General features: G+C 46.1%; 2 protein-coding genes and 1 non-coding gene across 5 annotated transcripts in view; 1 reads left to right on the forward strand and 2 right to left on the reverse strand.

Moving 5' to 3' along the window:
• Window positions 1-263, forward strand: part of FKBP3 (FKBP prolyl isomerase 3) — a gene marked incomplete at its 5' end in the record, with an annotated part of 4,314 nt that extends 4,051 nt beyond the window's left edge. Inside the window, one exon of the mRNA XM_009644911.2 lies at window positions 21-263. Coding sequence (XP_009643206.1) covers window positions 21-75 — 55 coding nt within the window. The remainder of the gene's footprint in view (window positions 1-20) is intronic.
• A 108-nt stretch (window positions 264-371) lies between these two features.
• On the reverse strand, window positions 372-14,525 carry PRPF39 (pre-mRNA processing factor 39). Of its 3 annotated transcripts, XM_035900440.1 has the most exons (14): window positions 13,747-13,840; window positions 13,500-13,568; window positions 13,234-13,396; window positions 12,988-13,106; window positions 12,065-12,232; window positions 11,110-11,275; window positions 10,320-10,427; window positions 7,952-8,116; window positions 7,508-7,634; window positions 7,146-7,414; window positions 6,345-6,529; window positions 4,713-4,787; window positions 3,987-4,107; window positions 372-1,646 (listed from the first exon to the last, which is right to left on the reverse strand). In XM_035900440.1, exons 3-14 carry the CDS (start codon window positions 13,318-13,320, stop codon window positions 1,596-1,598), a joined length of 1,641 nt encoding a protein of 546 aa, XP_035756333.1. In that variant the 5' UTR covers window positions 13,321-13,396; window positions 13,500-13,568; window positions 13,747-13,840; the 3' UTR covers window positions 372-1,595. The 3 variants fall into 3 exon arrangements, with proteins under 3 accessions (XP_035756333.1, XP_009643201.1, XP_035756334.1); XM_009644906.2 differs by lacking the exons at window positions 13,234-13,396; window positions 13,500-13,568 and adding an exon at window positions 14,137-14,525 and having other exon boundaries at window positions 13,747-13,872; XM_035900441.1 differs by lacking the exon at window positions 13,500-13,568 and having other exon boundaries at window positions 13,747-13,831.
• LOC118452903 lies at window positions 6,961-7,046 on the reverse strand. The gene has a single exon (XR_004842782.1). It is a non-coding gene; the product is annotated as a small nucleolar RNA SNORD127 (small nucleolar RNA).
• Window positions 14,526-16,771: the final 2,246 nt, after the last annotated feature.

Below are 16,771 nucleotides of genomic sequence, written 5' to 3' on the forward strand. Positions count from 1 at the left end.
TCCTTAACTTGTGCAAACAGGATTCCGCCAAATGCAAAGCTTTTCTTTGAGGTGGAATTGGTGGATATCGAATGAAACGAAGGGTTTCCTGCGCTGCTGGGAGTCCATTTACGATCAAGAAAGCTTCTGCCAACTGCAGTGTTGCTCGCGTAACTTCAGGATAGAGTTACAACTGTGGCCTTGTACTGAAACCACCGTCATCGTCCCTGCCCCCCGACTGCTGTACAGTAACGTACCACTAAAGAAAACATAGTTTATACATGCAAGTGACCTCACTTCTCGTGTATGTGATCAGCTTAAAGCTTCTTTCTCTTACTAGGGGGTTGGGGGGCGGGGGGGAATTGCACGGAGCTCCAGCAAACTGCCACAGGAGACGCAGACCCATGGGGAACGGCCGCGCCTGTTTCTGTTACCCCTCGATCCGCTACTGAAAAGCGTTTCCTTCTGTGCCTAGCTGGGGGCTGCAGCACCGCGCTCCCCTTCCAGCTTGATCGTCAGTGTAGCTGCTGCGTTCTACAACAATTTCGCTTAACCTAAAATAGGAGTGTGGAAGAGGAAAAAAATTTACATTTATGTTCCAGGCAATCCATAAGTTAGAAAAAAAAAAAAAATCCCCTGACTTTCTCCTTTAAAGGTGCTTTACAGAAGTGCCAGGCAGGATGCCCACCCCCTTCTAGCCGAGAACCGTAGGCGCCACAGCCCTCCCCGGGGTGGTGCCATCCCCGAAGTTTGTTTGAACAAACCAGGCACTGAACTGCGACTCTGGCGTTCTGACTCCTGGCTTGAATGAGGCAATCCAAGAAAGCGCAGAGGAGTACCGAATTCCTTGCTTTTATTACAAAAATGGGAATGATCACTTTGATCAAAATGAAAAAAGTTTGCTCACACTGTGTACATGAAAAACTCTAAATACAAAAATCATCCCAAACACAGTTTGTGCTTTTTAAAAAAGAATGCAACGTCATTTCGCACTGCATTTTAATTTTTGACCCCCACACAGAATAGAAAACGCAGACCGCAGCTCGCAAAGGCTGCCAGCGTCACCTGAAGAGCTTCAATGGGAGCGACGGAACCGAAGCAGTCTGGGGTTTGCTCACCGGGGCGCAGAAACATCTCGTGACAGAGCAGATCTCGTGACGGAGCAGGTCGCGGCGTTTCGGGTGGAGAGCAGAGCAGGCGAGGGCAGCCCTGCTCCTGCGCCGGCCAACACGGGTCAGCAAAACAGCTTTGGGCAAAAAAACCCCCAAACCCCCCCAAAACTACAGCTTGCTTTACTGATTAAGTCTATGGAATCATTGTGAGACTGAAAAAAAATTCTTCAGATATCTCCATAAATTAGTGCAGGGAATTAAAAAACAAACAAAAAAATGCATTTATGGTAAACTGGAGTTGTACAGAGATACCATTGATCGGTTACCAGCGCACGAATCTTGCTTCACACATACCCTGTGAACACCAGCTCGTTTCACATGCAGAAGACCAAAAAGCAGGTATTACAACAGTTCTTTCACAGCCCTAATTTAGAAAAATATATTTTTTTTTTTTTTAATTCCGTCTTTGTTGAAACTGCAGCACAGTGAAGTTTGCTCTTCGGATCAAGTCGGATGGTAATACTGTCCGTAGTTCCAGGCGTTCTGGTAATTGTACTAGGAAACAAACAAACAAACAAAAGATTGTAATGTAAGTCAGGCTGCCCAGGCTCCGAAGGACCCCGGGAATCATAGGCTCAATCATAGGCTCACTTTGGTTGGAAAAGACCTTTGAGATCATCGAGTCCAACCTTTAACCTAACCCTGCCATCCCACCACTAAACCCTGTCCCTAAGCACCTCATCTCTCCTTCTTTTAAATCCCTCCAGGGATGGGGACTCGACCACCTCCCTGGGCAGCCCATTCCAGAGCCTGACAACCCTCTCGGTGAAGAAATTTTTCCTAATGTCCAACCTAAACCTGCCCTGGCACAACTTCAGACCATTCCCCCTCAAAAAAAACCCATCCCCCCTCGTCCTATCATCTGTCCCCAGGGAGCAGAGGCCGACCCCCCCCTCCCTACAGCCTCCTCTCAGGCAGTTGTAGAGGGCGATCAGGTCTCCCCTCAGCCTCCTCTGCTCCAGACTAAACACCCCCAGCTCCCTCAGCCGTTCCTCGTATGACTTGTGCTCCAGACCCCTCCCCAGCTTGGTTGCTCTCCTCTGGATGTGTTCCAGCAACGCAACAATGCCGGCCAGCCTTCCAGGAACGCGCGGGGAAGTTTGCCCTTTGGCAGTTTTAATGGTTCTGAAGGGAGCGGCCAGCGTGGCTACGCCAGGGCCATCACGCCCGCGTCCCACCGCAGCGCTCGGGCCCCGGCACCTCCCCAGCGAGGCCGCGCACGCAGCCGGCGCCACGCTCTGGTGCGGCCGCCGGACAAGCGAGGGCAGTCCTCTCGCAAAGCTCTGCTGGAAACCAGCTTTGTAACGGAGCGGGGGGCGGCTGCAAGCCCAGGGGCAGTTTGCACCAAGGGTGGGTGCAGAGGCTGGTGCTGCTGCCCAGGGGGGCTGTGGTCGCTTAAACGTGCGTGTGGTAGGTGCCCCAATGCAGGCCAGGCCAGAGGGTCACTGCCGCTCCTCAGAGCCCCTCTCGGGAGCCCGCCCTGCGGCTCCTCCTCCCCTCCCTTTCAGCAGAATCTCGCAAGAGGGAGGAAAAAGGGAGGGAGCAGCAGGGAAGGGAAGGGTGAGCTGGCTGTATTGCAGCTCCACCTCCCCCACTGCAGCCGCCCCGCAAGAGGCAGAGCCAGGGCAGACAGCTCGGGTGCCCCAGTGCCGCTGCCTCGGAGTTTGCAGCTAGCAGCGGCCATCACCCAGAGCTCCACCATCTTACTGCAGCCAGCTGTACCCCAGCTATCCCAGCTGGGCCTGGGCAGGTATTCAGCAGCGTAAGGCTCCTGGGGCAGCACGACCAGAGAGCTCCTCTCCCTCAGAAGGTGCTCCTGGCTGCTGTCCTCAAGCAGACTGAGAAGTGCGCAGAAGGCAGACAGCGATGGAGTTACTGCATCAGCCCCAGGACTGAGATCTTCATCAACACCCCAAGTCTGCTATTCCCACCGTTCAGAGTTTGAAAACCCAGGGCACTTTTCCCAGCCTAGTGCTGAGCAGAGCCCGCCTCGTTCTGGGCAAGTCCCCTTTCACCGCCTGACTTTGGGAAGAAGGCTTGACCTTGCCACGGGCAGTCCTAAATCACAGCTAGGCAGCGGTGGGTTTGCGTCCCATCTGCGCGCGCTGTTCTCACCGGCTTGGTAGGCTCCTGGCAGCCTCAGCTACAGTTGTCATCGAACTGCTTCAGCAAAAGTTTCCGTTGGACCCCCTGCGAGGTGCCGGAGGCCGCTGCTGCCACGAGCAAGCAGAGGAAGCCAAGGTATGAGAAAACCCGTTCACTCTTTAAGCCCCTATAGGGAACAAAATGCAATGCCACGCGAGAACAGCCCCAGGCACGAGCGACCAGACAGGCCGATTCTGCACGCACGACGTACCAGCGCTGCAGAACCCACAGCGGGACGCTACAGCAGCTACCAGCTGGAGGAAGTACCGACCGAAAGGCACAGCGAACCGGCGTGCCAAGGCGACTGCCCCGGGCAGAACACTTCAGCACACAGAATTGTTTAGGTTGGAAAAGCCCTTTAAGCTCAACCACCCCTAACCCTGCCATCCCACCACTAAACCCTGGCCCTGAGCACAGAACAGATCTGCTGCCCTCAGCCAGCAGCGTCATGGTTCCCCTCACACGAGGGACTGGCCACCAAACCGCTCGTCTTGCTCCACGCCAGACAGAAATACTTTTACACTTGCACAACAGCCCAAAGAGGAATCAACGAAAACAAGAGCTACGTCTTCACTCCAAACCTCCCTCGCCAGCTGACGCCGGGCCGTAGAGAAACGTCACTGGGAGAAGCACAACGAGCACCTATTCGGAGCGCGGGCGTCGGGCCAAGGAACCGAAGCATCCGCCTACCTGATACCAGGCGTTGTAGTTATACGCTGCCTGGTTGACCTGCATGTCTCCATCCATCATCTGCGCCGATGCCAAAGTGGGGTCATCTGTCAGCATTTTTTTCTCATCCGGCTCTTCCGCCCTGCGAAGTTAATATTTGGGTCATTTACCCATTTGGTAAATGGGATCTTGGATCGAATTCTGAGCACGTCTTCGCGTCAGAAATGCTGTAACAGAGACGGACAAGTAATGCTTTCAGATGTGGTGCCCTGCCCAGACAGGGCCACAAAATTTGATTTAAAGTACAGTGCGCTCCAGAACAACAGTCTGGTTTTGACTTGTCCTGGTGCTCAAACTGAGACAACTCTGTCCCTGAGCAGGAATATACTTTGGCTATTTTTACCAGGACCGGTTTGATTTTTCTGTGACACATACGTCAAAGGTATTTCCCAGTTAATGTGTTTCTAAGTATTTTAGCCAACAGTATAGCCCTAGTTGTTATATAGTGTAAGAGATTAAAAACAACAGTGACTTTGTTCTTGCAAGTGGTAGGTTTCAAGCTGAAAAACTTATGTACGTATATTAAAGAAAAAAAAAAAATAGTCTGGGACTGTTCTCTGAACTCTTTTTAAAGCAGTTCCTAGGTGCTTTCTATCAGCGACAGCCGAGGGCAGTACGTGTTCCCGCCACCCCGCAGCGCATCGGCTTCCACGTCAGCCCATCCGCTCGGGGGAACAGAATTCCTACCCGTTCTCTGCTCTCCTTTTTAAAGAATCCTGCTCCTTCAGAAGTGCCTGATGTTCGTCATAGGCATCCAAAAGCCTGAAGGAGACAAAAAGAAATAAAGCTTTGCTCACCATTTTCACGTAAACATTTTAAACCTGTGAAAAAAAAACATTTTAAAGTGCCTACTTCAAACTGTAAAAATACACAAACATTCTAAACCAAACTCAGTCATAATCCAATTTTAATCACTGATCCACTACGAAGATGGCAACGCCAATAAACGTAATTTGAAGGGGGATTCCGCAACACATAGTGGAAAACTTTGTGAGCTCAGAAATTCCCAACGTGCTCAACTTTTACCACACTTCATGCACTTCTATAATGTTTCTTTATAAAGAAGCTTTCTAAAACTTATTTGTGCTACAGCTGCTTCTGCCGGTGACTGCATTCCCTCAGCTGCGTGCTGATGCCATCCACAGCAGCACTGACATTTAGGAATCAACAAATTATAGGAAGTTATAACAATTCCAAAGTAGCAGCTGACAGCCTTTTCCCAAACCACGTGGGAAGCACAGGTATATTTAATGCAGCACAAGAGAGTCACATCATTGCTATACCACGTATACCCGTGTATTGCTGAGTGAAAGAGTAACCCTTCCATTTCCTAGCTAAAATGCCCACAAATAGCTAAACACCAAATAGCTAAATCTGCTGCATCCCCTGCAATTTAGAAGGTTCTGTCAATATTGCTCTTTGTGAAAAGCGTTTCTTGCACTTATTCTGTGCTCTGGTGTTATTTGGGAACTGAAAACTTCATTTGGTTTGGTCTATCCAGGATCTCAAACTCACAAAGCTTGGCTGCCACGCAAAGTTAAAATGGTTCAGAATCAGCAGAAACTAAGGATGGTTGTTCTTAAAAAATATACAAAGCTGAAAAACTAACTCATGGTTAGGCCTTCCGAGTTGTTTAGCTGCAAAATGTAAATAAAAACAAGAGGGGTTTGGGGGGTTTTTTTGTTGGGTTGTTTTGTTTTGTGGTGTTTTTTTTGTTTTTGTTTTTTTGGGGTTTTTTCTATTTTGGTTTGGTGTTGGTTTTTTTTTTGGTTGGTTGGTTTTTGTTTGTTTGGTTGGTTTTTTTTTTACACAATAAAAAATTAAGAGGGGAAAAAAGCATATCTAGTATTGAATTAAGCTTCTCGTATCTGATTCTTCCACGTAAGCGTCCAGCATCGTTAGCACTTCTGAACATAGAAAAAAAATCAAACCAATGGAGCTTTAGGAGCCTGAAGCAGCGGCTCCCAGGGTGTGGAGCATCAAATTACGGCCGTGTCACAAAGCACTTGGTGTTCTCTTTGAGGAACGTCCTCCTTTGTAAGACTTAGCAAGAGAAAACTACAGCACGGAGTTACAGGCAGCGTAATTTTGCTCTATGAGGCATTAGGTACTTCATAAGACAACGGAACATTTCCTAAGAGACATTCCCACTTAAAAACAGGAATTTGGTTTAGGGAAGCAGCTAGGCCTCAACAAGGAACGCACGGCACAAAAGAAACAATTTAAGGACGCCACTAACCCTACCCCTTCCCTACTGCTTTTACAAGCGCTCTTTTGGTGAGCGACCCCGATTCAGCCGCTGCACAGATCACATCTTACTTGTTTACATCCGAACCAAAATCTTCCAGAAATTCCACTTTTCGCTGAGAAAACGTAATCCTCATTTTTATAGCCAAGGCGCCGTTGACAGCTTTATCAAAACAGCTCAAGATGTTTTCTTCGTTTTGCTTGAGATCGCCGCTGTACTCCATTTCAAGTAAGTTGAGATACAGTTTCGTGTTTTCCTGTTCAAAACATGTATTAGGAAGTTGTACATCTTAGGTCATGTTAGGTTTTTAACGCTGAACGTGTGTCTACCGGATGCGTACCAGAACATTTACACCATAAATACATGCTAGAATAGTCAATAAAAGGATTTTCTCTTTACAATCGGTCACCTTGGAGCTGGTTTGCTTCACAAATAGATCAGAAGCGATCTAACACTGCAAAAGCAGACGTCACGCCTGGCTAGCAGTAAGCTAACAGCACTTGGAGCGCTCACTGCTGCCGTGGTTATACAAAACGATCTGCCAGTACTGCCTACGCCATCAATTTGTTCACCTCGAGGTGTGAACACGCCTATAAAATTTAAGATTCTAAACAGGAAAAATGAAGCACAGCGTGCTTCCAACGGCAAAAAAATTTTGCAAACTTCCAGATTTGCAAGCTGCGAACACGGCAACATCAGTTTAGAGGGACTGGTGTCTCCACATAGCAATGGAACATTACATACAGTTACAATTCCTGTCATCATTGTTGCCATGTTTGTTTTTTTTTTTAAAAAAAAAAAAAAAGGTTCATAAAGAGAGAAAAGTACCAGTATTTTTTTTTTTTTTAATACAGCAAAGACAGAACACATACTTTGTCAATTTCTATGGCTTCTGACAGCACTTTTCTTGCCTTTGGAAGATTTTTCTGTACTTTGAAGAGGTGCCGAGCTAATTTGATGGCATAAAACGACGATTCACTAATTGACTTGGCATTCCTAACAGCGTCTTCAAGCAGGTGTTCAGCTTCTTCCATGTTTCCGTGTCTGCGTTCTAAGCTGACTCGTCGCAAGCGAATCATTGCTAGCCCTAGAATACACTCTTCAAACGTTTTCAAGATTCTTCTCGCCTCGTCGATGTTGCCTAAAACACCGGTGAAGATGTTTTAAGATAGGAGACACCCAACAGCCTCTTAAAACCAGAATCCCTCCCAGCAAAGCCCAGCGTTGCTCTTACCCTGCTGCTCCTCAAAGGCAGCCCACAGCATGTGAACCATTGGTTTCTTAGGAAGATGTATTGTGCAAGCCCTGCTGTAGACATGCCTCACTCCTTCAATACTATGATTCTCCATGTATTTGGCATACTATAGTTGAAAACAGAGCAGAGGTTGAAAAATTTAAAGCTTGTATTTGTCTTTAAAAACATGACAGAACGATAAAATTCTTTTGTTTAAACCCATTCAGCACCTTTATTGAACCACTAGACTAGTTTCTGTAAGGAAGGACGTAGAGAGGCAACGAAGTTGGCATATGCAGCAGTCAAATCTGGTTGCAAGCAGACCATCTCCTAATGCAACAGATATAGTTATATATGAACAACATTCCACAAGAGTACAAAAGGTTAGTCACTAGATCAATGTATGCAATCCGCAGGAGGTAGGTGGTAAACCACTTCCCTTACCTTAATCCAGAAGTCCTCATAGAGGGCACAAGAAATAACACATCTTTCAAAGAGGACCACGACTCGTTCGTGAGTGCCGTTTTCTATCTCAAATTCTAAGTACTCTTTCCAGTTTTTCAGCTGAATTTTCTCCAGAGGTTTTACGTGGAAGTAAGGCCTCTTTATCTGCAAGAGTCACAGTGGGGCAACTTAGAACCATAGAATGCTTTGGGTGGGAAGGGACCCCCAGAGGTCACCCAGCCCAACCCCCCTGCAGGAGCAGGGACACCTTGAACCACATCAGGTTGCTCACAGCCCCGGCCAACCTGGCCTGGAATGTTCCCAGGGATGGGGCCTCCACCCCCTCTCGGGGCAACCCCTGACAGGGTTTCACCACCCTCACTGGAAAGAATTTCTTCCTTAGATCCAGTCTAACCCTCCCCTGCTTCAGTTTAAAGCCATCCCCCCTTGTCCTGTCATAGGACTAATGACTAATTAGTCTTAGGACTAATAAGCATACCCCCAAGTTGCTTAAAAGGGAAAAACAAAACCAGCCACACACCACCCAAATGATGCCGTTTGAGTAAGCAGGGCCGCAGTGATACGTCATTACCTACTCAAAGAGGCCTGCTGGGGTTACCCCAGTGCCAGTCAGATTTTGCTGACAATTACATTCTAGGCTAGGCACTTCTTTTTCTAGAAAGCTTTTTCAGTGCAAGTGTTTACAAAAGCCGTAATTATTCCAAGAGCTAGCAAGATTGTGGTTTTATTGATGACTACAAGAGGAGCTGGATAGGATGGAGTTCAGCTTGTTGCTTCGAACTAAAGGTAGCAAAGCATCCTTCCAGAGATGATCTGCTTTTTCTCTCCTTCATCTTTGATTTTACCTGATTATTTCTCTCCTATACTGCAATTCCATCTCAGATACAAATGGATTAAGAACTTACAATAATTAAGGAGTAACATTCAATTTTTCAAGGCCACCTGAAATTTAAAGCCAGTCACCCCCTTCGTGCTCCTCGCTGAACCCCAGTATGGAACCCAATACTCCTTCTCCATTTTGACAAATTCACAGGTACATTGCTCCTGCTAAAGCAACAGTAAAACAGCCCTAAGCAGTCTCCTCACATAGGCGACATCTGCTGCCTGCCTACCTACCTCATTTCAGTCCGTTTAACTTTGTATTTCCAACTCCCCATAGATCCAACACATTGGCATCTACAGAGCGGATATGCTCTCTTCGTAGAAAAAGTATCAGCTCTGGCCAGGAGCAAGAGAGGACACCCCGTTTCTTACGCATTTTCTGCGGCATTCTCTCAAGTTTCAATAATTTGTAGCTTAAGGTTTCCTGAGCCAAGACAACCTGTACTCACACAAGCATTTCCCACGACACATCAGCACACCTGAGCCTCGCCTACTCGAGGGACATGCTTTGTACGCTCTCCGTCCCGCCACAGCGGGCAACCTCCCCAAAAGCGACCCCGCGGGGCGGGCGAGGACCCTTCAGGCCGCTGTGTGACAGAAGGGGCAGCCCCCCGGGTCATGGGCTGTGCCCGCGGCGCCAGGACTGGCCACGCACTACACGTTTGAGCTCCTTTGGCTTACAAGGTATCTGGTCTCATCCAGCAAAGCACAGTAAGCTATGTAACAGTTCTGATGTCATGTAACCCGGTAAGGAGTTGCTGAAAATCTGTCCCAACTGTTTAAAACAATGTACTCTTTAAAAAGAAAGTAAATTTAAAACAAGAACCATGTTCTGCAATAAGGTATTTGCCAGGAAGAAAAAAAAAAGAAAAAAAAAAAGACAAAGACTAAGAATCAAAAACTCAGGTTGGTTTTTCAAAAGTAACTAAACTTAATTCTATGTAGACCAAGTTCTATATTTGCAGTGATCAAATGATTAATTAATTACTCTTAATACATTATACACAGGAGCTGCATGTTACAATGGCTACTTGTGGAAAAGTCAACTGATTTCAGGTTTAAGAGTGTAACGTTAAAATACAGAACCACACAAATGCCTTCTCCTTTCAGGACAGGCTCACCTCTCCAGTTAGAACCACCTTCGCTCCCGTACTGTTTCGCAATGCCCCACATGCCTAAGGCAGGACTAACTTAGCACTCCATGCATGCGTATTTAAAGACCATGTAGTAAACAATACGCCATCTTGCCCCTCCAAATACCACTTAAAGATTTTTAAATTGTTAGAACTGACCTCACAAGTTGCCTTTTCACAAGAAAAATGGCAGAAAAGGGAAACTCCGTCTTTGTTCAAAGCCCCACAGCAGTTTAAAGCGTACGGCCTAACTGCTACTCCAAATTCCTAGCTCCCCATCTTCCGTTCAAAACGCTTGCGCACGCTGCCTTACATAGAAAAAACAAACTTACCGCTTCTTCGAACGTCCACCTCTTACTGACTTCATGTTCATTGTGGTTAAACATCTCTTGATGAATCTCAATGATTCTGTGCCTCATGTTTTCGATCTCAGTGATTAGCTAAAACATAATTTTTAAAAATGTAACACAGGTGGCCACCGCATCACCTCTGTAAATGCATTTTACGCTGGCAGTAATAGACCGAAGTAAGAAGTATCACAGACACATTAAACGTTACCCTGAACGGCCAGGGGAAGGGAAGGGATGGGGATGGGATGGGAATGCTGCCCAAGCAGTGGGGCCTTGGCCCTTCGAAAGCCAATTCAGCTGGGCTGCACTACCTGAAGTTTTGCTCCTACGGTAAAGATGACTGAGATTAAGGATGAATTTGGATCCAAGTAGAAACTTGGTTTCAGCACGTGTACATTTGCACAGTTAGCAATTCCTTTGGATGGCTCCAAGTTTTCGTGTGCCTTTGAAGGCTGTGAGCCTGCACAGACCATTGCTGATGAAGAGCTTGCTTAAACCACAGTTCCTAACCTGTTAACTGGAATAATTAATATTAATTCCTAAAGTTTTGTACATCACCACTTTAAATTTTTGAACTCCATTTCTTATGAAAACACCGGAAAGGTAAGTCCTGTAGACAAAAGCAGTTCTCATGTGAGCCAGAGAGCAATGATCTGCGAGAGAACTATGGGAACACCTCAGCGACAGATACACTAAACTGTCTGCAGATCAACTCGTCTTTCGGCCACGGAGTAAGGCAAGAAATGCCATCGAGCACCCTCTGCGTGCGTACCTTGGCAGGGTCAGTTATATCTTCGGTACCAGAGGGCAGGTCGTCCCCAGGCTGCGCGTCCTCCCCACTGTGGCCGTTGACGGACGCTAATTCTCTGCGCAGCTGAATGAACTGCTCAGTAGTCAGGAGGTCCCGAGGCAAGTTGTTCTGTATATGCTCTTTAAACCTAGGGATAGTTAGAAACAAGCCAACACAAATTTGAACATTTTACGTTGCAATACTTTGCATAAGAAGAGCACAATAACAAATCCTAGCGGGGTTCTGCATTGCTTTATGGACCCAGAGCAACACTGAGAATGCAGCTCCTGGCCACACACAAGCAAACTGCAACTTCTACTCTCTCTCAGACTTCAAAAGCTTGGCATTTCGAAGAGAAGTGAAAAGGTGGAGAACTTCAGAGGTGCAGACAGACCACATGCCATGTAAAACTGATGGCAAAGGACAAGATCATTTTTAGAGGAAGATAATTTATTTCCAAAACCAAAAGATCTGTAGAAATTAGACAGGTGCATAATTTAACTAAGGTTTCTGGTTCCTTCATTACCTCTCCATATTAATGCAGGATTCTAGTATCTAAAACTTAACCAAGTACTTCTCTTTAGTCAATTAAATTAGTGTTTCGCCACACGTGAGCATTGCACAAGGAATTAAAGTTCAAAGCCTCTCATTCTGTTTTTTCAAAGACATCCTCTCTTCTTCCTCACAATTCCAAGGCCTGCCTTTATTCCACAGCAGAATTTGTGAATTGACCTAAACCAAAATTCCTAAAAATGTTTATCAGTACTTTAAAACAATCAGTCAAACTGTACGAGTACACAAATAAGTAAATTATTATATAAAACTCAGTAACTATTTCAAGCTCTTGTTCCGAGTGAACACTTCCACACTTAGAGAAGTAGGATAGCGTGTGCTTAAGAAACTGGCAGCAACAACTGAATCTTTGTTTTCTCTTTACCTCTGAAAGTGATGACTGTAGAGTTGTGTTGGAATTCCAAGGATGCGGTCATATATGGACGTAACTTCCCTCAGGTTTCCCTGTTCGTTTTCCCAGTTTATATACATCTCCCATAGTCTGTCAGAACGGAAATCTGTCCCAGCAGCTAAGACTGCATGTTCGTAGGCTCTGTGAAATGAAGTAATTTTACAGTTGTTCCTGGATGTGGTGACAGAATAAGGAAGAAAGCCTCTGGCTCTGATTTATTTAAATATTATGAGTGTCCTCATTTACTCGCAACCACACTTACACTTGTTGCTTAAATTCTTCAAAGTCTTTTCTAGAAATCCGTAGCAAGACCTCTAGAACTTCAGAGTTTGTACTCACTCCTTTTTCCTCCAGCACTTCCACAACAGAACAAATAAAGGCAACAGAAAAAGCCACTTGCAGGAACGCAAGATATTAAGAAAATGCAAAGTCCTTACCACTAGTATCTTGTGAAGATTCTAAACCCATTAGTTCAGCAGTTTAACACACAGAAGCTACCCGTCAACCACACAGCTAGAAGCTGCTTCAGTTAAAGCTCAATTAAAGTTTTGGGTCAAACTTCAGTCCAGGACCACTGCCAGGAACAGATGAGGTCAGACACGTTCTACCCATACCTAGAAAACCTCCAAGGAATTAAATTCCAAAACTTCCATGGGGAACCTGTTCCAGTGCTGCACTAAGTATTTCCTAACGTCCGGTCTGAAGCTGTCAAGCCACAACTTTTGACCCTTGTACCACACTGTACTGTCTATCCCTTCTTACGGAATTTGGCTCCATCGGCTCTTGAAACTCCTCAAAGTAACTGCCGGCTGTTACTCGCCCTTTATTAACCCGATTCCACTGCCATGTAACGTATGCGCGGGCTTCTCGTATCGCTTAGTCTGCTTTCAACTTACCCGCGAATTGTACTGTTAGTTTCAGGATCGGCAGGGTCCAAGGTCTCCTTTAAGAAGTTTATATAATGTATCCAAAGATCAACGCTAAGAGGAATTGCCTGAAGCCCTCTGCGATAAACCTATGAAGAGAACATGAACTGTACTTCAAATACTTAATGGCGTCCTAATAGAGAGGCAACACTGTGTTATCCGGTGAACCTTAGAAATACTAATTACTGGAATTTTGTTTAAATAATCTACCATTACCATTTGGGTGGAGGTTGGATAGAACATGGCAATGTTCTGATCTCCACGTGCAGAGTCTTGATCTTCAAAGCGCAGCGGTCCCTGCATTCTGACCAGGTTGTGTGGGCAGGCTTTGGGGTACAGACCATAGGGCACAGACCCATTAGAGCATCATTGACAGCGTCTGACCAAAAATGCAATAAGATGTAGCAATTGTGACCAGCAAACCAACTATATTGTTTTGAAAATGAGTAATAAATGTAAGTGACAGAAAAGCCCTGCCCTACTTGTTAAGCTGCAGTGTAATACAGAGGCTTGCACTGCAAAGCTTGACAAACTGTAGAGGTTTAACGCACCTGCCAACAAAGAGAAAAAACATTAGCTACAAATGCCACAGACGTGACAAGTGCAAACAAAATCCCTACAAACCTGACCACACATGGCAGGTACTGGCAGCCAAATGACTTGCGGTAGGTTCGTCATTATTTGGCTAACAGGACCGGTGGCAACAGCTGCGCCCAGCTACCTACATACCTCATCAGACTGTTTAACGTTGTCATGTCGCTTTTCGAGGTCTGCATACTTTTTCCAGTACCCATAGCAATACGGATAATGCGTGAAAAACCTGTCAAATGCTTTCCTGGCAGCTGGTAAGTGGTTCTGCAAGAAATGCACAATAAAAAGCAATGAATCCTTTCCCTGAAAGAACCTTCGCATTATTTTAAAAACAACTACTGTTTTAACATCGTCTTAAAAGCGATTGGTTTCTTTTTGCAGTCTCTGATGACGACACTGGCAAGGGCAAAACAGTATCCACGAAAGCCTGATGTGCAGTTCTAGATATGTCACTGGAATACCCACAGCCTGTTTTGGTTTTCTTTCTTTGTTTCTGGAAGGCTAAGGAAAAGGGGGGCACATACTAACCTCCTGCTCTACATACTGTAGTAGATACACCCATCCTGTGAAATCCTGGGGATTGTCCTCTACTACTTTCCAGAACTTGTCAAAATCTGGAGGGAAGCAAGCATCAATATCTGTTGTCTGTAAACTCTCAATATTTGGAATTTCACTCTCCTGTGTGTTTTCTTCATTCAGGTCAGGGGAACTATCAGGTGATTGTTCCATCTCAGTTACACTCATTATTTCTGTACTGAAGTCCATGTTCTGTTCTTCTGTCGCCGTTTCAGCGCCATTGTCTGTGCTGTCATTGCTCACAGTCGGCTTCTCCTCCTCTGCATTATCTGTGCTCTCCATAGCTGAGGCTACTGCTGTTCTGTAGTACTAGATCCTGCGGAAATAAAGAGATTCAGCATTCATGCAGTGAAGATCCAAGCAGAACTCGGCTGTGAATTCCCCGCCAGGAGCCTCCCAAGTGCTTCAGGCATCCATGTATTTCACCACAAACCTTCAGCAATTAGAAATGCTTCACTCTTAAGCCCAATTCACAATTAAAAAAAAAAAAAAAATCAAAACATGTTAATGGCAGCCATACATTTTAACATCTGCACATACGAAGCGTTGTGGTCTTTCTAAAAAACTAATCACAAGAAGCTATCGAGGCACAAAAGTGAACCGATGCAGTTTTCCTGCACGAGTCTGTTGGAATTTTATTGCAAATAAAGAATTACGCTATGATTTATTCCATTCTCCTGCTTAATAGAAAACAGTAACGTCTTTGCAAAATAAATACATGTTAAAACATGCCCTCAAGGGCTAGCTGGACTGCCTTAAGTGGTAACTTTGCAAAGACAAGAACTACTATCAGGGCTAGACTCAGCCCAGACTGGGGATGTCTATGCCAGCTAACCAGCATCAGAGGGCCACAACAAACGTTTAGGCTAGCCCCTTCCCTGCAGCCGCTCGCTGCCCCACATGGCTCACCCTCGGGGGTTCCTCCCGCCCCCCAGGACAGACTCCATCTCCCTCCCACTCTTCACATTGATCTCACTGCCAAACGCTGCTGCCCAGCCCTGCCCTCCTGGGCAAACGCCAGTCCAGCCTAACCAGGCTGCGCCCTGCTCTGCCAAATGGTGCTCTGCCGCAGCTGAGCTCGGCCTTCACTGCCCAAAGCCTGGGCGTAAGGCACTCAGCCGAACCTTCTCCACATCCAAGCCAGATCCCAACGCCCTACCGATCCTAGGCAATACAAAACCCATGCACAACACAACAGCTCTTAGCTGTGAATACATTTTGGATGAGGAGTGCGAGACAACCATCGTCCTCAAATGCACCGCAGCAACTGCCGCTCCTACTCCCCTTCAGTCTTCCTCAGAGGAGACGACACCAAATAAGTTTTGTATTAAAAAAAAAAATAAAAAGCCCCCACCCCACTCTATCTCCAGAATTCCTTCCCACCGAAAGCCTGAAAAGAGAACAGACCGACCACTTGCCTTCACTTCAGCAAATACATCGATAAGCCATCGGTATTGCAGAGGGGAAAACATTCCCGACAGAAAGGGAAAATATCTACACCCTATCTTCAGCAGCTTCAACACACGAGATAAAAGTTCTGTTTTCCCAGGAGTTCACCAAGCCACGTAACTGGCATAGCGTTAAAAGGCCCACATGGTCTAGTCCTCAAGTTTTCCAGTAACTGTTTTTTAAAAGTAATTATTTCTCTTCTCCGCTGTATACATCATCTGGCAATCATGTAAATACAATTTCTTTTCCTTTAAGGTAAACAGATTATAATTTGGTAACTTTATATGGCAACTGTTCATAAAAATTAACGGTTCACGCCATTTAGATGTCACACGAACACGGTGTGACTACACAGAGTGTTATGCTGCTTTGGTTCTACAGGAAAAGAGGCGGCTTGGGTCCAAGGAGCAGTTTATTTCGATAATGACCAGTTCTTCCCCACAGCCTGGGCTGCTCTAGAAAGCCGGCATCAAAAGCTGGTTCCTTTAGCGAGCGTTGGAGATGAATCTCCAACACCAGTTTTGGGAATAAATGTAATTTATACGTTAAGAAATTAAGTACGAAAGCAGCATCGCTATACCTTTACTAGAGCAACATATGGAAGAGATCTGCATCATTAAACAGCTGCTGGCACTCAGAGCTTACCTCTGTAAAGATTATAAAATGAAGGCACAAGAGGAGCACGTTATGCCCCGACACATGAAAAAAAAAAAATAGTTTAGAAGATGTTTAAAGGATGCAACTGTTTTGAAACTTGCGATAATTTATGACCTAAACTTATTCAGATATTTGACAGACGTTTTGCCCCTCTTGCCGCTTCAGAAGATGTATTCCAGCTTAAAAACAGAAACAGCTTCCCCAAATCCAGCTGTCTTCAGGTTAGGGGGAGAGAAAGAAAGGAAGAGGGAGAAGCAGTACCTCTGCACGCAGGGTTTGGAACGGAATCTGAAAGCCTGCTGTGGAGCTCACCTCCAGCCTCAGGCGTTCTAGAATGCCCCCAGCAGTCCCGAACCCTCACCGAAACCGAAGGTCACAGCCGACTTCCGAAACCGGCCGGCGCGACGGACCCTGCCCGCCCCCAGCGGGCCGGCCGATTCCAGGAGCTTCGGCTCCTCTCTGGCTGAACGACCAGGACGGG

This window comes from Egretta garzetta, unplaced genomic scaffold (assembly GCF_000687185.1).
Source record: "Egretta garzetta isolate BGI_Z169 unplaced genomic scaffold, ASM68718v1 scaffold28, whole genome shotgun sequence".
Lineage (NCBI taxonomy): Eukaryota > Metazoa > Chordata > Aves > Pelecaniformes > Ardeidae > Egretta > Egretta garzetta.

What these genes read in the sequence shown, in the direction of transcription:
- PRPF39 (XM_009644906.2), bottom strand. Translation starts at nt 14,466, where the DNA reads ATGGAGAGCACAGATAATGCAGAGGAGGAGAAGCCGACTGTGAGCAAT. An exon ending in TACAGTATGTAGAGCAGGAG is followed by an intron (nt 13,873 to 14,136) that starts GTTAGTATGTGC and finishes CATTTCTTGCAG; the next exon opens with AACCACTTACCAGCTGCCAG. An exon ending in ACTACAACGCCTGGTATCAG is followed by an intron (nt 1,647 to 3,986) that starts GTAGGCGGATGC and finishes TTTGTTTCCTAG; the next exon opens with TACAATTACCAGAACGCCTG.